We start from the raw sequence: 27,546 nt of genomic DNA, 5'->3' as shown, positions 1-27,546 counted from the left end.
TACTGGGGTTTGGAAGCCGCTGTTACTAGACTATAGCACTCCTGATGAAGTATGCTAATGTTTTCCCTATGCCTGATTTATTGGAATGCATTCATCGATGCATTGCCTTATCTACTTCCAAAGCTCAGCTGCTGTTTCAGAAGCATTTTATTGGAAACGGCCATTTGCATGCTGTATAATGCCCCTCTGATGTTGGCGGCTTGGCGAAATGTCTTACCTGCTTATTACAGCCTACATGCTTATTATAGCCTACATGCTTATTAGAGCCTACATGCTTATTATAGCCTACATGCTTATTATAGCCTACATGTTTATTAGAGTCTACATGCTTATTACAGCCTACATGTTTATTACAGCCTACATGCTTATTAGAGCTTACATGCTTATTAGAGCCTACATGCTTATTAGAGCCTACATGCTTATTACAGCTTACATGCTTATTAGAGCCTACATGTTTATTAGAGTCTACATGCTTATTACAGCCTACATGCTTATTAGAGCCTACATGCTTATTAGAGCCTACATGTTTATTAGAGCCTACATGCTTATTACAGCCTACATGCTTATTACAGCCTACATGCTTATTACAGCCTACATGCTTATTACAGCCTACATGCTTATTACAGCCTACATGCTTATTACAGCCTACATGCATATTACAGCTTACATGCTTATTACAGCCTACATGCATATTACAGCCTACATGCTTATTACAGCCTACATGCTTATTACAGCCTACATGCTTATTTCAGCCTACATGCTTATTTCAGCCTACATGCTTATTTCAGCTTACATGCATATTACAGCCTACATGCTTATTTCAGCCTACATGCTTATTACAGCCTACATGCTTATTACAGCCTACATGCTTATTTCAGCCTACATGCTTATTTCAGCCTTATTTCAGCCTTATTTCAGCCTACATGCTTATTACAGCCTACATGCTTATTTCAGCCTAGATGCCTATTACACATCTGATGGACTCCCTACAAAGGGGCAATCATTTCCATGGTGAGGCACCGACAAGACTGTGTCTAGGGTTCAGGATTACGATAGTAATGTATTTTTCTTGTGGACAAAGGCTTGCTCTGAACCAAGGGAGGGGAAACAATGGAAGCCTGTAAGGAATATAGCTTGAGATTTGCCGCATGCCAGTATCGCTCGTTTTCTAGACTGGGCTTTGAATGGTGTATTGTGCATGCTGTGCTGTTGTCTTTGTCACATTCAAATACAGTGTGCAACCAACTTCAGATGATCTGGTAGTTCCTTGTTGTTCCCTATCCATTTTGTGTCCTGCACAAGTTTCAAATTTAGCCTGTGCTTTGCCTCACGGTTAGTAAACATGGTGTTTACATCTATTTGAAGGGCAAACCTGCTTCGTTCTCACAGTGGCCAGCGGGCTGACTTGATATATCAGCCGTTCCAAATGTGACATATAGACATTCAATTCATGTGGTGGAATTTATGAATCACGCGGCGTATGTTTTCTGTTCTCAACCAGAGGAGCCATTCATCATCTACATCAGTCTGTATCATGATCCAGAAATCATACACAGCTCACCTGTGTGGTTCCAGAGAATGACAGGTGATTCTTCACTTAAGCCTAACACCACCCCATCCATCACCCCTGATACACGCACAAAAAAACGTCCAAATATTCTGCCTAGAAAAGAAGCAGAGACCGATCGTCTCATCTCTCCCTTTGTTGTTTTGGCATTTTCTCCCCGATGTCGTGCTTGCAACTTAAGCTAACTTCAGGGCACCGAAAATTGCCCTGAATGAACTATAACAGTCCCGACCCGAAACGGAGTTATCAGTAAAGTTGATCTGGGCCACTGTGGTTTCCTTTGAAGAGTCTGAATCAGCCTGTTATCAGCAGTGTTGGAGTTCTAGCTGAGAGGCTTTTTATTTTCCAATCGGCCCCAGCTCTGTCGGTTGACAATGTTCAAATCCAAACCTTAGGCTTTTTGCCCGGGAGCGAGACAATGTGTCCTTCTTGTGAATCTCTTCTTCCTCCTTCACTCCCCTCCTTCTCTCCCTCCTTTCAACCACTCAACGGTCATTTTGACAGTGCAGTGCAACAGAAGCCTGACTGTCTCTGGCCCTGAGAAGGAGCTGGTGAGCTCTCAGCACCCCTCATTTCAGGCTTGACAGGAAACTGTTGTTTGTTGTACCACTGTGTGTGTGCATGTGCACACTAGGTGTGTGCACCCAGGTGTGCTTGAGAATACCATTGTAGCTTAATTTGTATGTATGGAAGAAGCTGAGTGGGCGAGCGGGGATGTGTGTGCAAGCGTGTGCAACCACGTACCAGTGCATATGGCCTTCTCCCAGTGACATGTGACCTCTACAGCTGACCTCTCTAGTCTCGGGGAGCCGGGATGAGGAATTAATTACCCAACAATACCCAGCCTCGGTCCATTATGACCTCATCATGTCAGATGATATCAGGGTTTTACCGAATGTGTCGATGCAAAATATACCACGGAGACCCACTGACCGATTTGTGGGCCTGCCACAAAAGGCTCATTAAACAACATAATTTACCTTCCCGCTCCACTACATGCACAGGATTCTGGGGGGGTCGTGTGACCAAAACACATCGGAGAGTGTGTATGGCACAGCGCTGCAAGAATTGTGTCATTATAGAGAGAGGATACATTGAGACAGCAAAAATAGTTTGGTGTATCGTTGAGCGCCGTTTGATTGGTATGGACGGGTGTTGTGATGCATATACCTGGCTTAGTTTGCTTATAAGTATGTCGTAGACTTTGCTTTTGACCTGATGTTTTGAGGATCTAACGTTTACTTAGGTACTGTGATATTCATTTATAACAATATGTAATACGCCGTTAATGAAAAAACGAATTCAACAAATCATATAACGATAAACGCTTCAACATACTGTACGTCAATCAATGAATCACCACGTGGAGCCATTCTCAGTCAAAGTGCCTGTTATGTAAGTGGTAGCATCAGTGATGTAAAAGTACTTTAAAGGGCCTCTGTACTTTACTATTTATATTTTTTCCAACTTTTACTTTTACTCCACCACATTCCTGAAGAAAATAATGTTATTTTTACTCGCATACATTTTCCCTGATTGCCTGCGCAATCAAAATAGCAGGACAGCGATATGGTCCAATTTATGCACCGACAGTACCAGTCAATGTCACGCCTTGGTCATAATGTTTTGTGTTTTCGTTATATATTTTGGTCAGGCCAGGGTGTGACATGGGTTATGTGTTGTGTTCGTATTGGGGTTTTATAGGATTTGGGATTGTGAATGATGAGGGGTGTATCTAGTTAGGCTTGGCTGCCTGAGGCGGTTCTCAATCAGAGTCAGGTGATTCTCGTTGTCTCGGATTGGGAACCGTATTTAGGTAGCCTGGGTTTCACTTTGTATTTTGTGGGTGTTTGTTCCTGTCTTTGTGTAGTGTTCACCAGATAGGCTGTATTAGGTTTCACGTTCCGTTTGTTATTTTGTATTTGTAAGTTATTTCATGTATCGCTATTTCGTTCATTAAAGACATGAGTAACCACCACGCTGCATTTTGGTCCCCTCTTTCAACAAACGAAGAACGACGTTACAGTCAAAAGTTTGGACACACCTACTCCTTGAAGTGTTTTTCTTCATTTTTACTATTTTCTACATTGTACAATAATAGTGAAGACATCACAACTATGAAATAACAGATATGGAATCATGTATTAACCAAAAAATTGTTAAACAAATCAAAATATATTTTTATACTGTTGGAAAATCATTCCTCATCAAGCTGGTTGAGAGAATGACAGCTTTGCACGGTCTTGGAATCAAAGCAAAGGGTGGCTACTTTGAAGAATCGCAAATATAAAATATATTTGATTTGTTTAACACTTTTTTAGTTGCAACATGATTCAATATCTGTTATTTCATAGTTGTGATGCCTTCACTATTATTATACAATGTAGACAATAGTCAAAAAAAAGAAAAACCCTTGAATGAGTATGTTTGTCAAAAAAAAATGTGTTGCTATAACAGCCTCTACTCTTCTGGGAAGGTTTTCCACTAGATTGTGGCAGGCCAGTCAAGTTCTTCCACACCGATCTCGACAAACCAGTTCTCTATGGACCTCGTTATGTGCACAGGGGCGTTGCCATGCTGGAACAGGAAAGGCTTTCCCCAAACTGTTGCCACAAAGTTGGAAGGACAGAATTGTCTGGAATGTCATTGTATGCTGTAGCATTAAGATTTCTCTTTACTGGATTTAAGCTCCTCCTCCACCAAACTTTACAGTTGGCACTATGCATTTGGCAGGTAGCATTCTCCTGGCACCCGCCAAACCCAGATTTGTACACTGCATTGTCAGATGGTGAAGCGTGATTATTTTGTCATCTATGCATAGTCACTTTAATAACTCTACCTACATGTACATATTACCTCAACTGACCTGTGCCCCCGCACATTGACTCTGTATCGGTATATAGTCTCGCTATTGTTATTTCACTGCTGCTCTTTAATTACTTGTGACTACTAAAATTTGATTTGGTTTGATCACTCGAGAGAACATGTTTCCACTGCTCCAGAGTCCAATGGCGGCGAGCTTTACACCACTCCAGCCGACACTTGGCATTGCGCTTGGTGATCTTAGGCTTGTGTGTGGCTGCTCGGCCATGGAAACCCATTTCATGAAGCTCCCGACGAACAGTTCTTGTGCTGACAATGCATCCAAAGGCAGTTTGGAACTCGGTAGTGAGTGTTGCAACTGAGGACAGACCATTTTTATTTGCTTCAGCACTCGGCGGTCCCGTTTTGTGAGCTTGTGTGGCCTACCACTTTGCGGCTAAGCCATTGTTCCTCCCGGACGTTTCCACGTCACAATAACAGCACTTGCAGATGACCGGGGCAGGGCAGATATTTGACGAATTGACATGGAAAGGTGGCAACCTATGAAGGTGCCATGCTGAGGTCTTCAATAAGGCCATTCTACTGCCAATGTTAGTTTTTGGAGATTACATGACTGATGTTATACACCTGTCAGCAATGGGTGTGGCTGAAATAGCTAAATCCACTATTTTGAAGGTGTGTCCACATACTTTTGTATGAATAGTGTGTATACTTATAAAAAAACACATTTCTTTAGGATTTCTTGATTCTGATGTACAGTACCTTGTCTATTGATTGAAGTGAACCCCAGGGGAAGTTTGAACTTCACGACCTCTAGACCACGTAGCCAAGCAGAAAGGTGTGAACACAGTTCAAATATTAACAATGAAGGATTATTGAGTTTAGCTGTTCACTGACCAAGTCCCTATCTAGTAATGCTCACTCTCCTTCCAACCCCAAAGCCTTCTTTTGATCTCACCGATATGTAAAGTCTTCTAGGCGGCTAGACCGCTGTTATTCAAATGGAAAGGATCGGTCATAAAAAGTGGATTAATTTCAAAATAATGGGTCCATTCCTGAAACTGAGTGTCTAGCTTATCTAATTGTAACTGCCGTAAAGCCCCGAGAAACAAAGGAAAATACTAATTAGCCAGGAAGGACTGGTTTGAAATGAAGCACATAACTCTGTCTGAGGTGGAAACATCTGCAGGCGTCATGGCGTGTTGCAAGAGAGTGGTGTTTTCTAAGATGTCTGCAGCATGTAAAGAAGTCTGCAGGATGGGGAAGGTTTTGGGGTTAGTTTTTATATGAATTAAATAATTTGGGGGGGGGGGTCTTCAAGTTCTGAGAGAGTGTGTGGCTGAAGTTAACAATTGATGTCTGACATTTGAAACAATCACTTTTTCTTGGTCTGGATGATGAGGGTTTCCATTTTTAACTGCATTTCTTAAATTGGACTAAAGATGGTGGTTTAGCGATGGTCATAGGTGCATCTCTAATAAGAAAAAGAAGAACAGCTGCACTCCATTTGATGACTGCCGAAGAATGTTGGCAAAAATGTTGCCATTAAACATCAACATGTCAGAATGTATTTGGAATTGTTCTTATTTTCGTGTTTTCTCCTTCCTCTGACATCATTTGTACTCTGCACCTTTGGAAGTTTGCTAGATGTTCTTTGTACCATATTTTACAATTTCATCATTTAGCAGAGGCTCTTTATCCAGTGAGACTTACGTTCATCTTTTACATTTTTATTTATTTAACTAGGCAAGTCAGTTAAGAACAAATTCTTATTTATAATGACAGCCTACCCTGGCCGAACTCCAATCCGGACGATGGTGGGGCAATTGTGCTCTGCCCTATGGGATTCCCAATCACGACCGGTTGTGACACTGCCTGGAATCTAACCAGTGTCTGTAGTGGCGCCTCTAGCACTGAGATGCAGTGCCTTAGACCGCTGCGCCACTCAGGGGCAAGATGGGTCAACCACACATCACAGGCATAGACTTTTCCTCAAAATGATTATCAGCAAAGTGAGAGCTAAAAAAAGAAACGACGTCTGTCACGTTCTGACCTTAGTTCCTTTGTGACGTCTTTGTTTTAGTATGGTCAGGGTGTGTGTTGGGTGGGCAGTCTATGTTATTTTTTCTATCAGTTGGTATTTCTGTGTTTGGCCTGGTATGGTTCTCAATCAGAGGCAGCTGTCAATCATTGTCCCTGATTGAGAACCATACTTAGGCAGCCTGTTTTCACCCTTGAGTTGTGGGTGATTATACTTTCTGTTTAGTGTGTTTTGCACATAACAGAGCTGTTTCGGTTGTGCTTTTTGTTTCTTTGTTTGATGTTGTTCTGTTTAAATAAATAACATGAACTACCGTGGCCAAACTCCAATCCGGACGATGGTGGGCCAATTGTGCTCTGCCCTATGGGACTCCCAATCACGGCCGGTTGTGACATGACATGACCCTCCAGCATGACAATGCCACCAGCCATGCTGCTCGTTTTGTGCGTGATTTCCTGCAAGACTGGAATGTCAGTGTTCTGCCATGGCCAGCGAAGAGCCCGGATCTCAATCCCATTGAGCACGTCTGGGAGCTGTTGGATCGGAGGGCGAGGGCTAGGGCCATTCCCCCCAGCAATATCTGTGAACGTCCAAGGTGCCTTGGTGGAAGAGTGGGGTAACATCTCACATCAAGAACTGGCAAATCTGGTGTCGTCCTTGAGGATGAGATGCACTGCAGTACTTAGTATCTGGTGTGGCCACCAGCTTTATTAACTGTTACTTTTGATTTTGATCCCCCCTTTGTTCAGGGACACATTATTCCATTTCTGTTTGTCACATGTCTGTGGAACTTGTTCAGGTTATGTCTCGGTTGTTGAATCTTATGTTCATACAAATATTTACACATATACACATTTGACAGTGTGAGGACATTTCTTTTTGCTGAGTTTAGAAGGGGGTGAGGGGGAGTCAAGTGCAAGTGTTGATTCATGAAAGTTTGAGAAGGGTGATTATTTAAGATAATATTTGAAGTATCCTATTTAATGTAGGGTTTCAATAGATGGGCAGGGACTCTGCTGTCCTAGCATTAGGGGGAAGCTGGTTCCACCATTGGGGTGCCAGGACAGAGAAGATCTTGGACACGGCTGAGCTGGAGCTGCCCTCCTGTAGGGGTGGGAGGGTCAAGAGCCCGGAGGTGTCAGAATGGACTGCACGGGTTGGGGTGTAGGGTTTAGCATAACCTGAAGGCAGGGAGGGGCAGTGCCTCATGCTGCTCCATTTGTCCATGGTCTTGTAGTGGATGCGAACTTCGTCGAAGCCAGTGGAATGTCCAGAGGAGTGGGGTGACATGGGAGATCTTGGGAAGGTTGAAAACCAGGTGGGCTGCACCATTCTGGATAAGTTGCAGGGGATTGATGGCACAAGCGGGGAGCCCAGCCAACAGCCAGTTGTATTAGTCCAGATGGGATATGACACATGCCTGGATTAGGACCTGCTTGTGTTAGGTAGGGTCGTACTCTATGGATGTTGTAGAGCTTAAACCTGCAGGAGCGAGTCACTGATTTGATGTTTGCAGAGAACGACAGGGTGTTGTCCAGGGTCACGCCAAAGTTCTTTGCACTCTGGGAGGGCAACACTGTGGAGTTATCAACCATGATTGAGATTTATTTGAGTGGGCAGGCCTTCCCCGGGAGGAAGAACAGCTCCGTCTTGTTGAGCTTGAGGTGGTGGGTCGACATCCAAGTTGATATATCAGCCTGGCATGTAGAAATACTTGGGTGTCAGAAGGGGGGAAGGAGTGTATTGGAGTGTTGTCCTCATAGCAATGATAGGAGAGACCATGTGCGGATATGACAGAGCTGAGTGACTTGGTGTATAGAGAGAAGAGGAAAGGGCCTAGGACTGAGCCCTGGGGGACACCAGTAGTGAGAGTATGTAGTGCAGACACAGATCCTTTCCACTTGGGAACGTGGAGATGATCAAACCTACTTTTTTATCCTACATTACTTTTGAAACAAAAATCTCTCAAAATATTTTTCTCCTCTCCAAGTGTACTTGTCTTTTGGCCAATTGAATCATAACATTCTGAGGTTTTACTGACCTAGTGAAGCTTGAAATAGGAACACTAAACCGACATAGCAAAAGTAAATAGGTCACTCAAGCCCTGCACCACACTCATATCTCCCAGGCCATTTTTTGGTTTCTTTGTTCTGAGCAGAACGTTTTAGGCATTCAAGGCAACCATGTATAAGGTTAAGGATGACTCCCTCTAAGAATAAAAAGTGAAGACAACAGTTCTATTCACATAGCCGCTGAACTTGAACCCTGATCTTAGTTTTTTTGCTCCTAGATAAAATGAGGAACCAACAGAGCACAACAAAATGTCCTTGTAAAGGTGGTGAGACGAGACTTCTCCCAAAACATGAGTGTCTACTGACCCGTTTGTCCTTCTGTAATTGCTTCATGCAAAATACACAACTTTGCTCAAGGACATAGTCAAGCTTTCTTTATTTCTCTGCCCTCCTCTGCCTCTTATAGCGGACTGTGGGAACAGGTTTTAGAATAAGCGTATCCCTAACAACATTACTTAGAATAGCCAAGCAGTTTGTTAGCCAATAGCCAAGCAGTTTGTTAGCCAATAGCCAAGCAGTTTGTTAGCCAATAGCCAAGCAGTTTGTTAGCCAATAGCCAAGCAGTTTGTTAGCCAATAGCCAAGCAGTTTGTTAGCCAATAGCCAAGGAGTTTGCTGGTCATCATGTAACCTTTATTTTATTTCATGACTCACTAGGTGTTGTGCTGGTTTTTATAAATATATATATATATATATATATAAATAAAATATGTTTTATTGTCACAGTGAAATGTGTTGTTTTACGCGTTCAGCCATAGTAGTACGGTGCCCCTTGAGCAAATGTAGGGTTAAGTTCCTTGCTCAAGAACACATCGGCATATTTTTCACTTTGTCGGCTCGGGTATTCAAACCAGCAAAATTTCAGTTACTGGCCCAACACTCTAACCACTAGTCTACCTGCCGCTTAATAATTCCAGGCGCCCAATAATTTTCTACCCATAATTCCTGGCTCTCAGACAACCTACTGTAGTGACTGTGTTTTATTTATTTTATTTTAACTAGGCAAGTCAGTTAAGAACAAATTCTTATTTACAATGACGGACTAGGAACAGTAGGTTAACTGCCTTGTTCAGGGGCAGAACGAAAGATTTTTACATTGGCAGCTCGGGTATTCGATCTAGCAACCTATCGGTTACTGGCCCAACGCTCTAACTACTAGGCTACCTGCCACCTGTGATGTCAGTATTGCCCTATAACTAGGGGAAAGAGCACATCTAAATCTTTCATAATTTTGTGAATAGCTGATAGATTTTCAACCACTTAATTTCATCCTTTTTCCGTAAAGGGGTTTTTATAATTCAACGCTCTTATACAAGAATCGGCAACTTGGAGCATTGCATGACATTAAAAGAGCATTAGGCCTACTTCTTATTCGAAATGTAGATGTAGATCTGCTATTGGAGCCTTGTTAGTATGCTATGTGGTGAACTCATCTTTGTATGGTCATGGTAGCAATAGTCTCATTGTGCAATTTGAAAACGCTAATATTTGAGGGTCTGTTCATTGGTCAGCATTGACCTGGCTTAGGGTCATGGTTTTAGGTCATGGTTAGTATGTGCTGCCTGCTTCCTCTTTGAAAATATCTCTGAAATATTAAAGGGGCAATCTGTAGTTGCTACATCCATTTCTGGACTTATAAATGAATGATTTGCCCATGGATTCTTGAATAATATAACTTAATTCCTCATGAGCTAACTGTGACACCCTGTCAGAACCCAGAAGATAAGCTTGTTTTACTCCAATGTTTGTAAACATAAAGAAACACTTAACATGGTTAAAACAATAATTTTGATATCATGGATGGTCAGTCATTGCATCCATAGCTCTGTCTATGAAATTGAGGTGATACATTTCTCCAGGCCCACCCCTCCGCATTTTTACCAAAACCGAGATGGGGTGTCTACTTTCTTTCCACTGCAGATTGGCCCTTTAAGTATTTGGCCTGTAAATAAAAAATGGGGAAGGGATAGCGTAATACGGTATCACAAATACTGACTTTTTAATTTTTTATATATTTTTTATTTTAACCCTTTACTCCCCAATTTCGTGGTATCCAATTGTTAGTAGCTACTATCTTGTCTCATCTCTACAACTCCCGTACGGGCTTGGGAGAGACGAAGGTTGAAAGTCCTGCGTCCTCCGATGCACAACCCAACCAAGCCGCACTGCTTCTTAACCCAGCACGCATCCAACCCGGAAGCCAGCCGCACCAATGTGTCGGAGGAAACACCGTGCACCTGGCAACCTTGGTTAGCGTGCACTGCGCCCGGCCCGCCACAGGAGTCGCTGGTGCACGATGAGACAAGGATATCCCTACCGGCCAAACCCTCCCTAACCCGGACGACGCTAGGCCAATTGTGCGTCGCCCCACGGACCTCCCGGTCGCGGCCGGTTACAACAGAGCATGGGTGCGAACCCAGAGTCTCTGGTCTCCTCCCGGGAGGCCCACAAATACTGACTTAACAAGGTCCCAGGGAATTTAAAATGGCTGTCCTAAATGCTGCCAATAATTTAAATGTTCCCATTTTAGTCATTTATAAGAGATTCTTAACCCTAATTGCTCTTAACCCAGTCGCTCTGGAAAAGCGCCTTGCTCAAGGGCACATCGACAGATTAGTTTGCCTATTATTTCTCCAGACATAGTGCTTTGCATTCAGGCCAAAGAGTTACATTTTTGTCTCATGAAACCACATAATCTATTGCCTAATGCTCTCGAGTCTTTCACGTTCCTTTTTGCAAACTCCAGGCATGCTGTCATGTGCCTTTTTTCTCAGGAGTGGCTTCCATCTGTCCACTACCCCATAAAGCCAAGATTCGTAAACTGCTGAGACTGTTGTCCTTCTGGCAGGTTCTCCCATCTCAGCCAAGGAACTCTGTAGTTCTGTCAAAGTGGTCATTGGGTTCTTGGTCACATCCCTGACCAATGTAATTTTGTTATTGTTTATTGGGGGGTAGATCAGCTTTAATATTGCAGATTGTACTGTAGCTTCCATCAATATAATTGCCTGCATCATTTCCAATCCCCTATATCGCTTTGTCACTCTCTCTCTTTTATATATATATATATATATATATATATATATACACTGTTCAGGGACACATTATTCCATTTCTGTTTGTCACATGTCTGTGGAATTTGTTCAGTTTATGTCTCAATTGTTGAATCGTGTTCACACAAATATTTACACATTTTGAGTTTGCTGAAAATAAACACAGTTGAAAATGAGAGGACATTTGAGTTTACACAGTACCAGTCCAAAGTTTGGACACATCTACTCATTCAAGGGTTTTTATTTATTTATTTATTTTTTACTTTTTTCTACATTGTAGTATAATAGTGAAGACGTCAAAACTATGGAATGACGCATATGGAATCATGTAGTAACCAAAAAAGTGTTAAACAAATAAAAATACATTTTATATTTGAGATTCTTCAAAATAGCCACCCTTTGCCTTGATGACAGCTTTGCACACTCTTGGCCTTCTCTCAACCAGCTTCATGAGGTGGAATACATTTCAATTCACAGGTGTGCCTTCTTAAAGGTACATTTGTGCAATTTCTTTCCTTCTTAATGCGTTTGAGCCAATCGGTTGTGTTGTGAAAAGGTAGTGGTGGTATACAGAAGATAGCCCTATTTGGAAAAATACCGTTTCTTCAAGTGTAGTCGCAAAAACCATCTAGCGCTATGATGAAACTGGCTCTCATGAGGACCGCCACAGGAATGGAAGACCCAGAGTTACCTCTGCTGCAGAGGATAAGTTCATTAGTTACCATCCTCAGAAATTACAGCCCAAATAAATGCTTCACAGAGTTCAAGTAACAGACACATCTCAACATCAACTGTTCAGAGGAGACTGAATCGGGCCTTCATGGTCGAATTGAAGACGAGACATGCTTGGTCCAAGAAACATTAGCAATGGACATTAGACCGATGGAATTTTTGGTTCCAACTGCCATGTCTTTGTGAGATGCAGAATAGGTGAATGGATGATCTCTGCATGTGTGGTTCCCTCCGTGAGTCATGGAGGAGGAGATGTGATGGTGTTGGGATGCTTTGCTGGTGACATTGTCTGTGATTTATTTAGAATTCAAGGCATACTTAACCAGCATGGCTACCACAGAATTCTGCAGCGATACGCCTTCCCATCTGGTTTGCGCTTAATGGGACTATCATTTGTTTTTCAACACGACAAAAACCCAAACACTTCCAAGCTGTGTATGGGCTGTTTGACCAAGAAGGAGAGTGATGTAGTCCTGCATCAGATGACCTGGCCTCCACAATCCCCCGATCTCAACCCAATCGAGAAGGTTTAAGAAGAGTTGGACGGCAGAGTGAAGGAAAAGCAGCCAACAAGCGCTCAGTATATGTAGGAACTCCTTCAAAATGGTTGGAAAATCATTCCTCATTAAGTTTTTTAACACATTTTTGGTTACTACATGATTCTATATATGTAGTTTTTATGAATCCACTATTAATGTATAATGTAGAAAATAGTAAAAATTAAGAAAAGACCTTGACTGAGTAGGTGTGTCCAAAACTTCGACTGGTACTGTGCATATATTTTTATAATATATTTTCCTTTATTGTTTTCATTAACCCTACCACCCCTCCCCTAATTGGAGTAAACTAATGAACAACAACACGTAGGCTTCTTCTTCCAGCTGTTACATGATATATACATTGTTTTTAGTGCTGCCCTTCCTCTACCTTTAACCTCTCCCATCTATTTCTGATGTCCATCCAGTTCTATTTGCCATATATTTTTAACTGTGCTGTTTCACAAATGTTCTGAACCTATATACATTTTACAGACACAGTATATTTTGTTCTCTTGTTGTTATTAGTCCCAAACTTCAGCTCCATTCAATCCCTCCCATCTCCCTTAACACCATCCATATTGGATTTCTGTTTGCCATTTTTTTTCAACTGTGCTGTGATGCTTCATAACATTTCTGAACCTTTCTATTCTCATAGTTTCTACAGATTGTAAATTAAATACATTTTTTTGGCTATAACTATTATGTTATTGAGCGATTTGACTATGACTTTTCAAATCACCAAGTTATTGCTAATTCTTCAGCCATTCCTGGACATGTGACCAAAACAAGATCCACAGACAGTTCCTTAGACTTCATGGTATAGTTTCTGCTCTGACATGCACTGTTGACTGTGCGACCTTATATAGACATGTCCAAACAATTGAATTGGCCGGAAGTGCTCTCCAGTCAAGTTGTAGTGACATCTCAAGGATGATCAAAGGAAATTGGATGCACCTGAGCTCAATTTGGAGTTTCATAGCAAAGGTGTGTGAATACTTATGTAAATGAGCTGTTTCGGAATTTAACTTTCAAAAAATGTGCTAAAATATTTTCAAATTGGGCTATTGTGTGTAGATGGGTGATTTTAATATTTTAATTACATTTTCTAAATGTAGAATAAGTCAAGGGGTATGGATGCTTTCTGAAGGCACTGTAGGCCTATAGGGCTCTGGTTAAAAGTTGTGCACTATATAGGGAATAGAATGCCATTTGGGACATAACCATAGAGAGATGCTCATCGCTATCCCTTTAAAAATGGATGAATAAATAGAAAGCGTCATGAACAAGTGAGGTAGATGTAACGTTGTGCTCTGGGATATGTTCCCCTCCATCACTCCATGTGATGATTTCTGCGGAAGGAGGCAAGGAGCCGTTGTGCATTGTAGCACAGATTAACGTTAACGCGTTACTGTCATTGCTGATGGCGAAGGTAAAGTCTTTGACGAAGGGAGACACGTTAGACCTCTTTCTGCGTTCGTTCTCTTTTGATTGGCGGGTAGAAGAAGAGCGTTATGTGACACATTAGGGTGGGTGTGTGGGCGGGTGCACATGTACACAATGTGTGTTATTAACAGTGGCTGTATACATTTAAGTATGATGTGCACGTATGTTTTGTGAGCAGGCAAAAGTGCTATAGGGCGTCATTAAATGTTCATTACGATTAGGGAAAACGATGCCTCTGTGCCTCCTGTTAGTTTGATTAAATAGGATGCTTGTCAAGGTAGTCTTTATTGATGGAGTAGCCCCACAGCAGTCGACGGATACCTAGGGATCTTAAAAACACTTCAACACACTGTTTGTTGGAGAGAATAAAGCCTTGAAACGTTTTTTTTTTTTTTTACCACTAGAAAGAAAAAAAAGATATTTACTCAAATAGCGGGATACTTTAGTTTGTTGTTGAATGCCACTGAATGTGTTTCACTGCTGATTTGTAATTCTTACCCTTTGATCAAGGACTTATTTAGACCTGGGACACCAGGTGGGTGTTAATTATCAGGTAGAACAGAAAAGCAGCAGTAGTCCAGACCTCTGGACCTCCAGGCTGGATATAAATACCCCTACCATAGGCTTACACATTGTCAATGTAACATGCTTCACACTTACACAAAAGCCCCCTGCACTACTTCATTTACTTTTTATGGTATTTTCTAACTTTGTATGATGAGAGAGAGAGAGAGAGAGAGAGAGAGAGAGAGAGAGAGAGAGAGAGAGAGAGAGAGAGAAGACAGACAGACAGTAGGTTGTCACTGTAGACAGTTGTGCCAGAGGCTGCAGCATTACCGCTAGACCAGCCAGGCCACACAAAGGACCCTGTTTTCATCCTGTATTATCCCCCTTTATTGTAGGATGGTATCAGCATCGTCGATCATGCTTGTCACTTTTGCTGCACTTAACTATTTGTAGACGAGCAAACGCCTGCTTCATGATTGCATTTGGAATGGATTGCCGCATCAGAGTGGATATGGGAACTAACCTCTATTCTCCAGAGAGCTAGGTTTCCCTAGGGTTCTACCTCCTATATCCTGGGGCCCACTAAGACACAAGATAATGGCCACAGAGGTGAGAGTTAAAGGGACAGCTCCCTTTATAAGAGGAAGTGTGTGTTATTGTTGTCTTCCTCTATGTGTGTGTGTGTGTGGTCATTGATTTGCCTGTCCTCTCCCACTGTTTGCTGGAGTGTTATGAGGCCTGACCTTTCCATCCTGGCCCTAACCATTTACAGCTAAGCTTAGACCACACATTCATAAGATGCTTGTTTATAAATGCAATCAGGGAGAGCAAGGGAGGGAGGAGAGTGGAGGTGGGCTTTAGCTGAAATGATTGATGAGCATATCATGGGGGATTGTAATGATGTAGGGGGTGTGTTTGTTTGTGTGTGTGTGTGGTAGGGGTAGGGGTGTGTGTTTGTAGATCTGCCTACGGTGTGTTTGCCTTTGTGATAGCTAAGGTGTAAGTGGGGGGCTGTGTGTAGAATCAAACCCTTAACCCAAGACCTCAGGGAAACAAGATCATAAGAGAATCTTTAATGTGTATCTGCGCTTGTGGTGTACAGGTCAGCTGTTTGGTCACCCACCCCTGCAATTGCTAATAACCCATCCATAACTGCCCGACTTCGTGATGATTTGTTGTCGTGGTGTAGGATTTTCTTTTGCCTAAATGTTTCTGCTTATAATTTCCGCCATTTTGGTAGACTATTTGTTAGTCAACTTGTCTATAATTAGATACATGCAGCATATCTTCTGTGATTATGTTGCCCTAGAAGATTAAATAAACCCTTGCTCACCAGAATGTCATAAATCGACAATATTCAACAAAATCGACAAAAGCTTTGACAAAGGCCTTGAGGACAATACGTAAAGCTTAATAAAGAACAGTGAAACTGGTAAGAGCAGTGTGGGTTTGTCTTTCCTAAATCGATAGAATGAAATTAATGCTTCAATCTTCACAGAACAAAAATATAAACGTAACATGTAAAGTGTTGGTCCCATGTTTCTTGAACTGAAATAAAAGATCCCAGAAACTTTCCATACGCACAAAACAAGATAATTACACAGGTGCACCTTGTGCTGGGGACAATAAAATGTCAATCTAAAATGTGCAGTTTTGTCACTCAACACATTTCCACAGATGTCTCAAGTTTTGAGGGACGGCACAATTGGCATGCTGACTGCCGGGAATGTCCACCAGAGCTGTTGCCAGAATGTTCATTTTTTTACCATAAGCCAAGCATCGTTTTAGAAAATGTGGCAGAACAACCAACCGGTCTCAAATGCAGACCATGTATATTGGGTCGTGTTGGCAAGGGGTTGGCTGATGTCAACGTTGTGAACAGAGTGCCCCATGGTGACAGTGTGGTTATGGTATCGGTAAAATGATTTGAATGCACAGAAATACTGAGGAGATCCTGAGGCCCATTGTAAGGCCTTTTTTTTAAGTATCTGTGACCAACAAAATCTGCTTTCCCAGTCATGTGACATTTATTTATTTATTTTATTTATCTGTTATTTTACCAGGTAAGTTGACTGAGAACACATTCTCTTTTACAACAATGACCTGGGGAATAGTTACAGGGGAGAGGAGGGGGATGATTGAGCCAATTGTAAACTGGGGATTAATTAGGTGACAGTGATGGTTTAAGGGCCAGATTGGGAATTTAGCCAGGACACTGGGGTTAACACCCCTACTCTTACGATAAGTGCCATGGGATCTTTAATGACCTCGGAGAGTCAGGACACCCGTTTAATGTCCCATCCGAAAGACGGCACCCTACACAGGGCAGTGTCCCCAATCACTGCCCTGGGGCATTGGGATATTTTTTTAGACCAGAGGAAAGAGTGCCTCCTACTGGCCCTCCAACACAACTTCCAGCAGCATCTGGTCTCCCATCCAGGGACTGACTAGGACCAACCAAAACCATAGATTAGGGCTTTTTTTTGTTTGGACAGACTTCTTTTGCGGAGCAAACATTACTGTCCCTCCCTTATCTTTATTTTAAACTCTCCATTTCGCAGCTTTTCTTTTATTGAAAAACACCGACATTGTCCTTTTTGCCTCTGTAGATTGACATGTACTTTTTCTGCCCATTCCCAAAAGCATTTGGCGATTAGCGTGTAGGCTGTTTGGCACGCGTACACTTAGGCCCTAAAGCTTATAGGCTTACACACTAATGCCAGATAGCCTAAAAATAATGAAAAAACATCAATGTAGCCTATAAATAAATTATTTGTACACGAACTATACATTTATTTAAAAAATGATGTATTGTTTTCTCTTTATTCAACCCACCTGGCACTCACCTGACCTTCATCCACGCAACATTTCATGACTCTAAACCCGCCTGCCCCACAGATATAACCACAGGGACTGCGGGTTGAACCCGCTTCTCGGGGAGACAAAGAAAAACAATGTCATATTTACAACACCATTGTCTTCCTCCTCCCCCTCCTGGAATGACACAGCTACAATTCTGTTATTGACTTGTTATGCAGAAATGCTTGGTATGTACACAAACACATTTTAAATACTTTTTTGAATCCACAAATCACATTACATCATAAATGATTTTTAAAGGTTGTTGATGCAATGACACTTAATGAAACAAAAAGCACCTTCTCTACCACACAGCTAGGCTCCCCCGTAACGGCTGAAACACAGTAGTACCTTCTCTACCACACAGCTAGGCTCCCCCGTAACGGCTGAAACACAGTAGTACCTTCTCCTCCACACAGCTAGGCTCCCCCATAACGGCTGAAACACAGTAGTACCTTCTCCTCCACACAGCTAGTCTCCTCCATAACGGCTGAAACACAGCAGTACCTTCTCCTCCACACAGCTAGGCTTCCCCATAACGGCTGAAACACAGCAGTACCTTCTCCTCCACACAGCTAGTCTCCTCCATAACGGCTGAAACACAGCAGTACCTTCTCCTCCACACAGCTAGGCTCCCCCATAACGGCTGAAACACAGTAGTACCTTCTCCTCCACACAGCTAGTCTCCTCCATAACGGCTGAAACACAGCAGTACCTTCTCCTCCACACAGCTAGGCTCCCCCATAACGGCTGAAACACAGTAGTACCTTCTCCTCCACACAGCTAGGCTCCCCCATAATGGCTGAAACACAGCAGTACCTTCTCCTCCACGCAGCTAGTCTCCTCCATAACGGCTGAAACACAGCAGTACCTTCTCCTCCACACAGCTAGGCTTCCCCATAACGGCTGAAACACAGCAGTACCTTCTCCTCCACACAGCTAGCCTCCTGCATTAGGGTACCTAGTCAGTTGTTATGCACCACTCTTAGGCAGGCCTGCAATCTGAAGGCCATGTACCCTAAGTCTTTGTATGAACTGCAACCATTAACAACATGTGCAACAGACTCCATTACATTTAACTCGGGGTGTAAAATACAGAAGGGATCATGGTTTTCAGGGTACCAGAGTATAAGGTTGTATTTTGTTGGTAGAACTTGCAGCCTCACCTTATAACAGTAAAGGTGAGCATGTCCTCACCAGTGGCAACATTCTGGTACATGGAATGGGAGACAAAGTGGTCAGCCCAGTGAAGAGCACCAAGTTTCCTCTGCAGCCTCAGGCCAGTCCAGTGCTGCTGTAGCTACATCCATCTGATACCGAGGAGTGTAGTCCTCGATTTAGGATGAGATGGTCCATCATGGGTGACAGAAGCCTCCACAACAACACAAGGGGTCTGCAACAACTGCATCAGAGGCAGTCGCGCACATACAGTCACACACACAGCTGGAAATGGATGCCTGTGTACTTAGCTGTGGGAGTTCCTAGCTGTGGGAGTCTGCCAGCTCCTCAGTAGAAACTGAGCCTGCACAACCAAGCCACGCCTGCCAGATCCAATTGATCCAGTTTGAACTATCTCCTCCTGAACTGACACTGGAGATAGGAACGATTGAACCCCTCTGAGTGTTTTTGCGCTGACCCTGAAATAAATTAGCCTCTCAGACTTAAATGTAGTGTGACTGAATAAACGAAGACAATACATTGCTCAGAATCTATTTTCTTCTCTTTCTCTATTCCATTTTGAAGGCTGTTATTTCTCCCGCAACTCTTTTTCTCTCAGTTTACTGATTCTCTTTCTTTCATCTCTCTTGCTACAGAATCTTCATCGTCTGTGATCGTTTTTTGGATACCACGACAACGCGGACTACAACGCGCCCGGCGACGGTTTCCACGACGACCACGCCAACAACCAGCTCCACCACAACCACCAGGGCCTCTGCGACGTCCCCCGTTGCCCAGCGACCGCGCACCACCTCGACTACTCTGCCGCCGCCATTGCCGCCAGCAGAGGGCAATATCCCAGAGGGCAACACAAGGTCGTCCCCGTCCTCCAAGCTCCCCAACGTCGGCATTGAGTACTGTAACCCCATGATCATGTCAGACGTCTCCTGGCCCAAGACCAGACAGGGACTGGTGGCCAGGCAACCATGCCCTACTGGAACAATAGGTAATAGGTTTGTTCTACTTAATACTGTGGTTAGCCTGCAGCAGGATGGCATTTATTGTCATGAATCTTGACCTGGATGCGTCTCTGCAGAATGGTGACTAGCTAGCACACCCACAAAGTTTTAAAATCAATCTAACCTTAACCAAACTGCTAGCCCTAATGCTTAACTCTAACCTTAAGACCAAAATGTCATTTTTTGTTTTCATTCATTTTTATGATATAGCCAATTTTGACTTTGCCCATCTAGCGGAAATCGCTCAGTTCTGCCTCCAGGACAAGATTCATGACAATAAACGTCAACCTGCTACCCTGCGTCTGAAATGTCATATTCACTGGGACCTGGTAAAAGTACATAGACCACTATAGGCCTACGCCATGGTCGTGTACAGTTGGTAGTTGTCAAATATAGCAACTCACTATCCGGGGTGGAATTATCTGACAGTGCAACAAACATGTCAATTTAATTGTCATATGTGTTGTCATATGTGTTGTCATATGTGTTGCATTATGTTTACGTGAATTATGGCATCAAACAAATGCCTAAAGCACTGTGTAGTACAGGCAACGTAGGGAATGTCTGAAGTATCACCAACATGGATTAGTGATCCCTGCGGGAATCAAACCCACAACCTTTCTATCGCCATGCTTTTACCAACTGAACCCACTGTATGGAGTATTGAACATTATGGATAAGGATCCCAATGGCCATGAGTCTGGCCCTCAGAGACAAACCAGAATCCTCTGCGAGCTCCTGAATTGGCCCCCCAGGAATAAAGCTGATGATAAAAGACAGAGCTATTCCCCTTAAATCTGATCTTTCTCACTGGGGGTGAATCTCCAAACGTAGTCATGCAGTTAACTCAATTAATCCTGAACACCCCCCCCCCCCCCCCTTCAGTTTCCCGTAATTTGTCGTCAAACACATTCTGCCGTTGATTTTCTCAACTCTGTACGGCTACCAATATTCAACTCATTATGAAAGCATATTGAAGTGTGACGTTTGGCTCGCCTGAATGTTTCCCTGAATGTTTTCCTGAAGGTTATTTACAGGAGTGTTCTGTTGTTTTGTATGTATCCTCCCATGCCTTATGTTCGACTCGCTGAGAGTAGAGAAGCTAAAGATGGCAACGGTACAGGACGTATGGAACCAAGACGTGGAATCCTCCCCTACGCTTCTTCAATCCCAGGAAACAAATTAATGAACACTAAAGTGTTGTTGTGTGTGTGCTCTTTAACGAGGACCAGGCGCTTACTGTAGTTCGTAAGGCGCCACGTTACTCGTTTCTTCGTCACCTCCTGTGCCAACTGGTATCAGCTCAGGTCAAAATGAATGGATGCCAACATATTAAGATCCAAGAAGGTCAAGCGCCTCTGATATTAAGTGAAATAGTTTTGAAGTCAATAGTAAGCATTGATCTACATGGAGAGGGTGATATCAAAGAGAGATGGAAGAAATGCATGTGAATGTTGCCATTAGAATCCGTATCAATGTATTAGAAGATTTGTGTTGTAACATGGCGCCCACGTTGGCAAGGGTGTCAGTGGTTGTGTCCCAGTGCTGCTCAGGGCCCGTATTCACAAAGTATCAACATTGAAGTGCTGAAATAGGGTCAGTTTTGCTGTTTAGATCATAATGAATAAGATTATATGGAAAGGAGCGGGTCCTGATCCTAGATCAGCACTACTATTTTTAAGATACGTTTTGATCACAAGCCCAGAAGTATTGCAACCAGGTTTGGGGACGCTCATTACCTGGCGACACCATCCCCCGCGACGTGGCCTCTCGAACGCCTCTGGCGTACGGCACAACAAGAGGGACACAAAACCACCGAAGTAGAGGACGGCTTTGAGTTTCCTCACAGGCTGTCTTTGAAAGTTCCTTGAATCCCTACCATATCTCTTTCTCTCCAACAATCTCTCCCTCTCTCCATCATTCTCTCCCTCTCTCCATCTTTTCTGTCTTTCTCTCCATCTGTTTTCTCTCTCTCTCTATCATTCTCTCTCCATCTTTTTCTCCCTCTGTCTCTCTCACTCTATTGTTGTCTCTCCATCTTTATCTCTCACTCTGTCAGGTTGAGGCCCATCTGATAAACCCATCAAACGTTAGGAAGTCCAAGGAGGACTGGGAAGGAAATTGTGTGTCAGTCAAAGTTGATATCAGTTAATGTTAGCAGTCTGTCTCCCCCTCCTCTCTATATCCCATGGACATGTACCAATTGGAGACTAGTGTTTTTCTTCCCCAGTCATGGAGTTGATAGTTAAAAAAAAATTAAAAAAATTGCAGTTTATACACAGATTGAATATAAACACTATCAATGGCATAGCCCACATGGACTTGTCCTGTTTTCCTCTAGCTGTACCCCTTTGAAATGCTGTGCATCCCAAATGGCACCCTATTCCCTTCATAGTGCACTACTTTTGACTAGGGCCCATAGGGGAGTGTGAGTTTATGTAGACGCAATCACGGCTTATACGCAGAGTTAGTAAAAGCACTGATAGGGGCGTAGTCCCATTTTTAACGGACCCTTTTTCAGAAGCCATGTGTGACCCAAAGGCCACACACACACACACACGTCGCTCCACATCCCCGTCAGTACCAGTCGTCTCCCTCGGGCAGGATTAATTGACCTTTCGTAACGAACTCCAGGATTTCCGACTTAATTGGAACACAGTTTGGTGTATTTTTGCCAGGGGTTCAACTGTCGCACCCGTTTAACACATGCGGAGGTGCGCTGACTCTTAATTACTAGATTCACACACTATCCAATATACCTCTGTAGGCCCTGAAGTGCTACCACGAAAAGAAATGACTGAATTTAACACGTAGATGACTTAATTTAACATGTAGATGACTTAATTTAACATGTAGATGATTTAATTTAACGTGTAGATGATAAAACCAGTCGATTACATTCATTTTTAACATCCCCAAATATATTTATTTTAACATGAAGTTGAATTGGTTTTAAGGACATGGTAGTTTGATTGGGAAATTGATATTTCAGGGGCAAAGTCGTGACATGCACATTCATACAGACAAACACCAGCAGATTGTATGAGGATGAACATTGAAAATACAGACGAAGCAGTTGTGAGAAACAGTCGTTTCGAAGCACGTGTCTCACAGTGGAATAGTTTTTTTTTTACCCTGGGGGATTGTTGGGTAACTGAAGCATGGTCTTCAGATTAGTGTTGAACCCCAATTCTGCCCTCAACTCTCCCCCTCCAGACATACGTTCAGGGGACCAACCTTTTGTTTTCTTACCAACATGGTAATTGTCATTGGTAGCATAGCGTTAATCTCCAGGGACAGCTTTGATATATGCTCTATTGCCTCTAACTCTGAGTGTTGTTTTCTTCCACAGGCGTGGCCATGTATCTGTGTATGGGGCCCGAAGGATACTGGGACCCCCAAGGGCCCGACCTCAGCAACTGTACGTCCCCGTGGGTCAATGTCATCACCCAGAAGGTAATGAGTCCCTACATACAGACGCACGCACACTCGCGCATGGACACACACTTTGCGCTTGGCAATTCACACTTGTTCACTTGGCAACAATGGAAACTTCTTCGACCAAGGGGATATGACGCCCATCCTCCCATCCTCTAGGACAGGGCCACTGTGTTCCACTGGTTTTCTTTGTCGCTGCTGAGAAGAACATAGTCAATTAATGTCCACTCACTATAGACCCAAGAACCACAGTTGAATGCAGCTGTCTTAGAACACTCCTTAGAACACTCCTCCCTACTGCATTGAGTTCACAATGTTGGCCAATACACCCACTACCCAATTGTGCCATTTTCTTTAGGCCCAGAGGGGTCTATCTCATTCCCCGGACAAGAGTTACTCAAAGAGCTCCACGCATTCTGTGTTTACATCTATAATGGAGAGGCACTCACAGAATATGTGGTTATTGCAGCTACAGCAGTAGCACTAGTAGTACTAGTAGCATCACTATCCCTGTTTATGAAATGCATCGGATCTCAAAAAACTCGCAGGAGCCCGAGGCATGCGGGCAATAACACTTATAATCCACTCCAGAGCGGCAAATCGCAGCCCCTTAACCAAACAGTGCTTTGTGGATATGGATTCACAGGTGGCTGAGGTAAAGAGAGAGAGGGAGGTAAAGAGGGAGAGAGAGAGGGAGGTAAAGAGGGAGAGAGAGAGGGAGGGAGAGAGAGAGGGAGCGAGAGGTAAAGAGAGAGAGAGCGAGAGGTAAAGAGAGAGAGAGCGAGAGGTAAAGAGAGAGAGAGCGAGAGGTAAAGAGAGAGAGAGAGAGAGGTAAAGAGAGAGAGCGAGAGGTAAAGAGAGAGAGCGAGAGGTAAAGAGAGAGAGCGAGAGGTAAAGAGAGAGAGCGAGAGGTAAAGAGAGAGGGAGGGAGGTAAAGAGAGAGGGAGGGAGGTAGAGAAGGAGGTAAAGAGAGCTGGGGGAAAAGAGGTAGATAAAGAGAGTAGGAGGGAGGTAGAGAGAGAGGTAGGGAGAGAGGGAGGTAAAGAGAGAGAGAGAGAGGGAGGTAAAGAGAGAGGGAGGGAGGGAGGTAAAGAGGGAGGTAAAGAGGGAGGTAAAGAGGGAGGTAAAGAGAGAGGTAAAGAGAGAGGTAAAGAGAGAGGTAGAGGAGGTAAAGAGAGAGGTAAAGAGAGAGGTAAAGAGGGAGGAAAAGAGGGAGCGAGAGAAGGAGGTAGAGGGAAGTAAAGAGGGAGCGAGAGGGAGGTAAAGAGTGAGCGAGTGAGAGGCAGGTAAAGAGGGAGAGAGGGAAGTAAAGAGGGAGGTAAAGAGAGAGAGGTAAAGAGAGGGAGGTAGAGGTAAAGAGCAAGAGATGGGGATGTAAAGAGAGAGAGAGGTAAAGAGAGAGGGAGGTAGAGAGAGGGAGATGTAGGTAAAGAGAGGGAGAGGGATGTAGAGAGAGAGAGAGATGTAAAGAGAGAGAGGGAGGTAGGGAGGTAAAGGGAAAGAGAGGGATGTAGAGAGGTGAAGAGAGAGAGGGGGATAAAGAGAGAGAGGGGGAGGTAAAGAGAGAGAGAGGGAGGTAATGAAGAGAGAGGAGCTAAAGAGAGAGAGGTAGAAAGGGAGGTAGAGAGGGAGGAGAGGTAAAGAGAGAGCAAGAGAAGTAAAGAGATAGAGAAAGAGGTAGAGAAAGAGGTAGAGAGGGGAGGTAGAAAAAGAGAGAGAAAGAGGTAGAGGGGGAGGTAAAAAGAGGTAGAGAGGTAGAGAGGGGAGGTAGAGAGAGGAGAGAGTAAAGAGAGAGCAGAGAGAGGTAAAAAGAGGTAGAGAAAGAGGTAGAAAGAGGTAGAGAAAGAGGTAGAGAAAGAGGTAGAGGGGAGGTAGAGAGGTAGAGGAGAGGGGGAGGGAGGGAGGGAGGTAGAGGTTGGTAGAGTAAAAGAGAGAGAGAGGTAAAGAGAGATTGAGAGGGGGTAGAAGAGTGCAAGAGGGGGGTAAAGAGATTGAGGTAAAGAGAGAGTGAGAGGTAAAGAGTGAGAGAGAGAGAGGTAAAGAGAGAGTGAGAGGTAAAGAGAGAGAGAGGTAAAGAGAGAGGAGAGGTAAAGAGAGAGAGAGAAAGAGGGAGAGAGAGTTAGAGGAGGTAAGGTAGAGAGAGAGAGAGAGAGAGCGAGGGGATGTAGAGAGAGAGGTGAGAGAGGGGGTTGAGAGAGAGGGGAGGTAAGAGAGAGAGGGGGAGGAGGGGGAAGTAGAGAGGGGGAGGTAAAGAGCGAGGTAAAAGAGAGAGAAAGAGTGAGAGGGGAGGTAAGGGAGAGAGAGGCGGGGAGGTAAAGAGTGAGAGGGGGAGGTAAAAGAGCAAGAGAGGGGGAGGTAAAGAGAGGGAAGGAGAGGTAAAAAGAGAGAGGGAGGTAAGAGGGAGTAAAGAGAAAGAGGGAGGTGACGAGAGAGGGAGGTAAAGAGGGAATGGGCTGATGTTTTGGGTGTCAACTACAGCTCAGTTCCATTCTGTTAAAATCGATATGGAGATGATTCCACTCTTCTGTTCTGTCCTCTACCATAATGTCGCTCTCTGTTTCCTGACTCAAATTCTTAGTCTATTATAGAATACAAAAACACGCAAAGCAGCACAAAACTTGACACCTATACACTTTTCCCCTATGTACATACTTGGTAGGAGTGACTATTGGAATATGGATACATTTTTAACAAAAGTGTTATTAATCTTTATTACGCAAATTAGGCATGAGCGATGTGCCTGTCATCCCTCGTTGTCGCTGTGGCGACAGGGAATTTAAATGAAGATCAACCTGTCAGGCGTCCCAGAATTCCGTCTGGCGCTTATTTTCACACCACTGTCCCTGGTTCTTCTCATTAACAGAAAGACGCAGAGAGATGAACTCGGAGAGAAAGAGACTGGAATGGAGGGAGAGAGGCTGAGAGAGAAGGAGTGATTGGGATAGAGATGGGGAGGCTGAGATAGCGGTGACAGACCTCACTTTTTCTTACTTTGGCCATAGCTGTTCTTATTAAGATGGAGAGAGAAACCGAGAGGGAGAGAAGAAGAAGAGTGCTTCTCTACACTCCACACACTGTCCACACAGGGTCGGGGTTCTCGAAGAAAGGCAAATTAAGCCGGTGTAATTGGATCTGCTAATAAACACAAGAGGCAATGATTGCAAGGGATGGCCAAGTAAATCATGTGAGACCCTTTGCCGTGGACACCGCAGTCTCTCCATAATGCTTCTATTCATTCCTTTTATAGTACACTACTTTTAACCAGAGCCCCACGAAATCTGTTCAAAAGTTGTACACTACCTAGGGAATAGGGTGTCATTTGGGACATAGTCCCAGACTTTGACTCATTTGGGACATAGTCCCAGACTTTTGGCATTTGGAAAGTATTCAGACACTCAGCCTTATTCTGAAATGGATTTAAATGTATTTTTATGTCATCAATACACACACAATACCCCATAATTAGAAAGCAAAAACAGGTTTAAGAAATGTTAGAAAATGTATAGAAAAACCCCCCTGAAATATCACATTTACATAAGTATTCAGACCCTTTACTCAGTACTTTGTTGAATCACCTTTGGCAGCGATTATGGTCTTGAGTCTTCTTGGGTATGATGCTACAAGCTTGTATTTTGGGATTTTCTCCCATTGTTCTCTGCAGATCCTCTCAAGCTCTGTCAGGTTGGATGGGGAGCGTCGCTGTGCAGTTATTTTCAGGTCTCTCCAGAGATGTTTGATTGGGTTCAAGTCCGGGCCCTGGCTGGGCCACTCAAGGACATTCAGAGACTTGTCCCGAAGCCACTCCTGCGTTGTCTTGGCTGTGTGCTTAGGGTTGTTGCCTTGTTAGAAGGTGAACTTTTGCCCCAGTCTGAGGTCATGAGTGCTCTGGAGCAGGTTTTCATCAAGAATTCTGTACTTTACTCCGTTCATATTTCCCTCGATCCTGACTAGTCTCCCAGTCCCTGCCACTGAAAAACATCCCCACAGCATAATACCTCCATCACTGTGCTTCACCGTAGAGATGGTCTAAGTTTCCTCCATACGTGACACTTGGCATTGAGGCCAAAGAGTTCAATCTTGGTTTCATCAGACCTGAAAATCTTGTTTCTCATGGTCTGAGAGTCTTCAGGTGCCTTTTGGCAAACTCCAAGTGGGATGGCATGTGCCTTTTACTGAGGAGTGGCTTCCGTCTGGCCACTACCATAAAGGCATGATTGGTGGAGTGTTGCAGAGATGGTTGTCCTTCTGGAAGGTTCTCCCATATCCACAGAGGAACTCAGGAGATCTGTAAGTGTGACT

The 27,546-nt window shown here is 43.6% G+C and overlaps 1 protein-coding gene across 1 annotated transcript in view; it reads left to right on the top strand.

Moving 5' to 3' along the window:
- The window catches only part of LOC115133545 (adhesion G protein-coupled receptor L3-like), a 267,932-nt gene that overhangs the window by 142,043 nt on the left and 98,343 nt on the right, over positions 1-27,546 (top strand). The window contains 3 exon segments of the mRNA XM_065021894.1: positions 19,447-19,470; positions 19,473-19,796; positions 23,162-23,265. Of these exon segments, the coding sequence (XP_064877966.1) occupies positions 19,447-19,470; positions 19,473-19,796; positions 23,162-23,265 (452 nt within the window).

The sequence above is a fragment of the Oncorhynchus nerka genome, linkage group LG8, assembly GCF_034236695.1.
Source record: "Oncorhynchus nerka isolate Pitt River linkage group LG8, Oner_Uvic_2.0, whole genome shotgun sequence".
NCBI classification, from domain to species: Eukaryota; Metazoa; Chordata; class Actinopteri; order Salmoniformes; family Salmonidae; genus Oncorhynchus; species Oncorhynchus nerka.
This window is presented reverse-complemented; position numbering and strand designations above follow the sequence as displayed.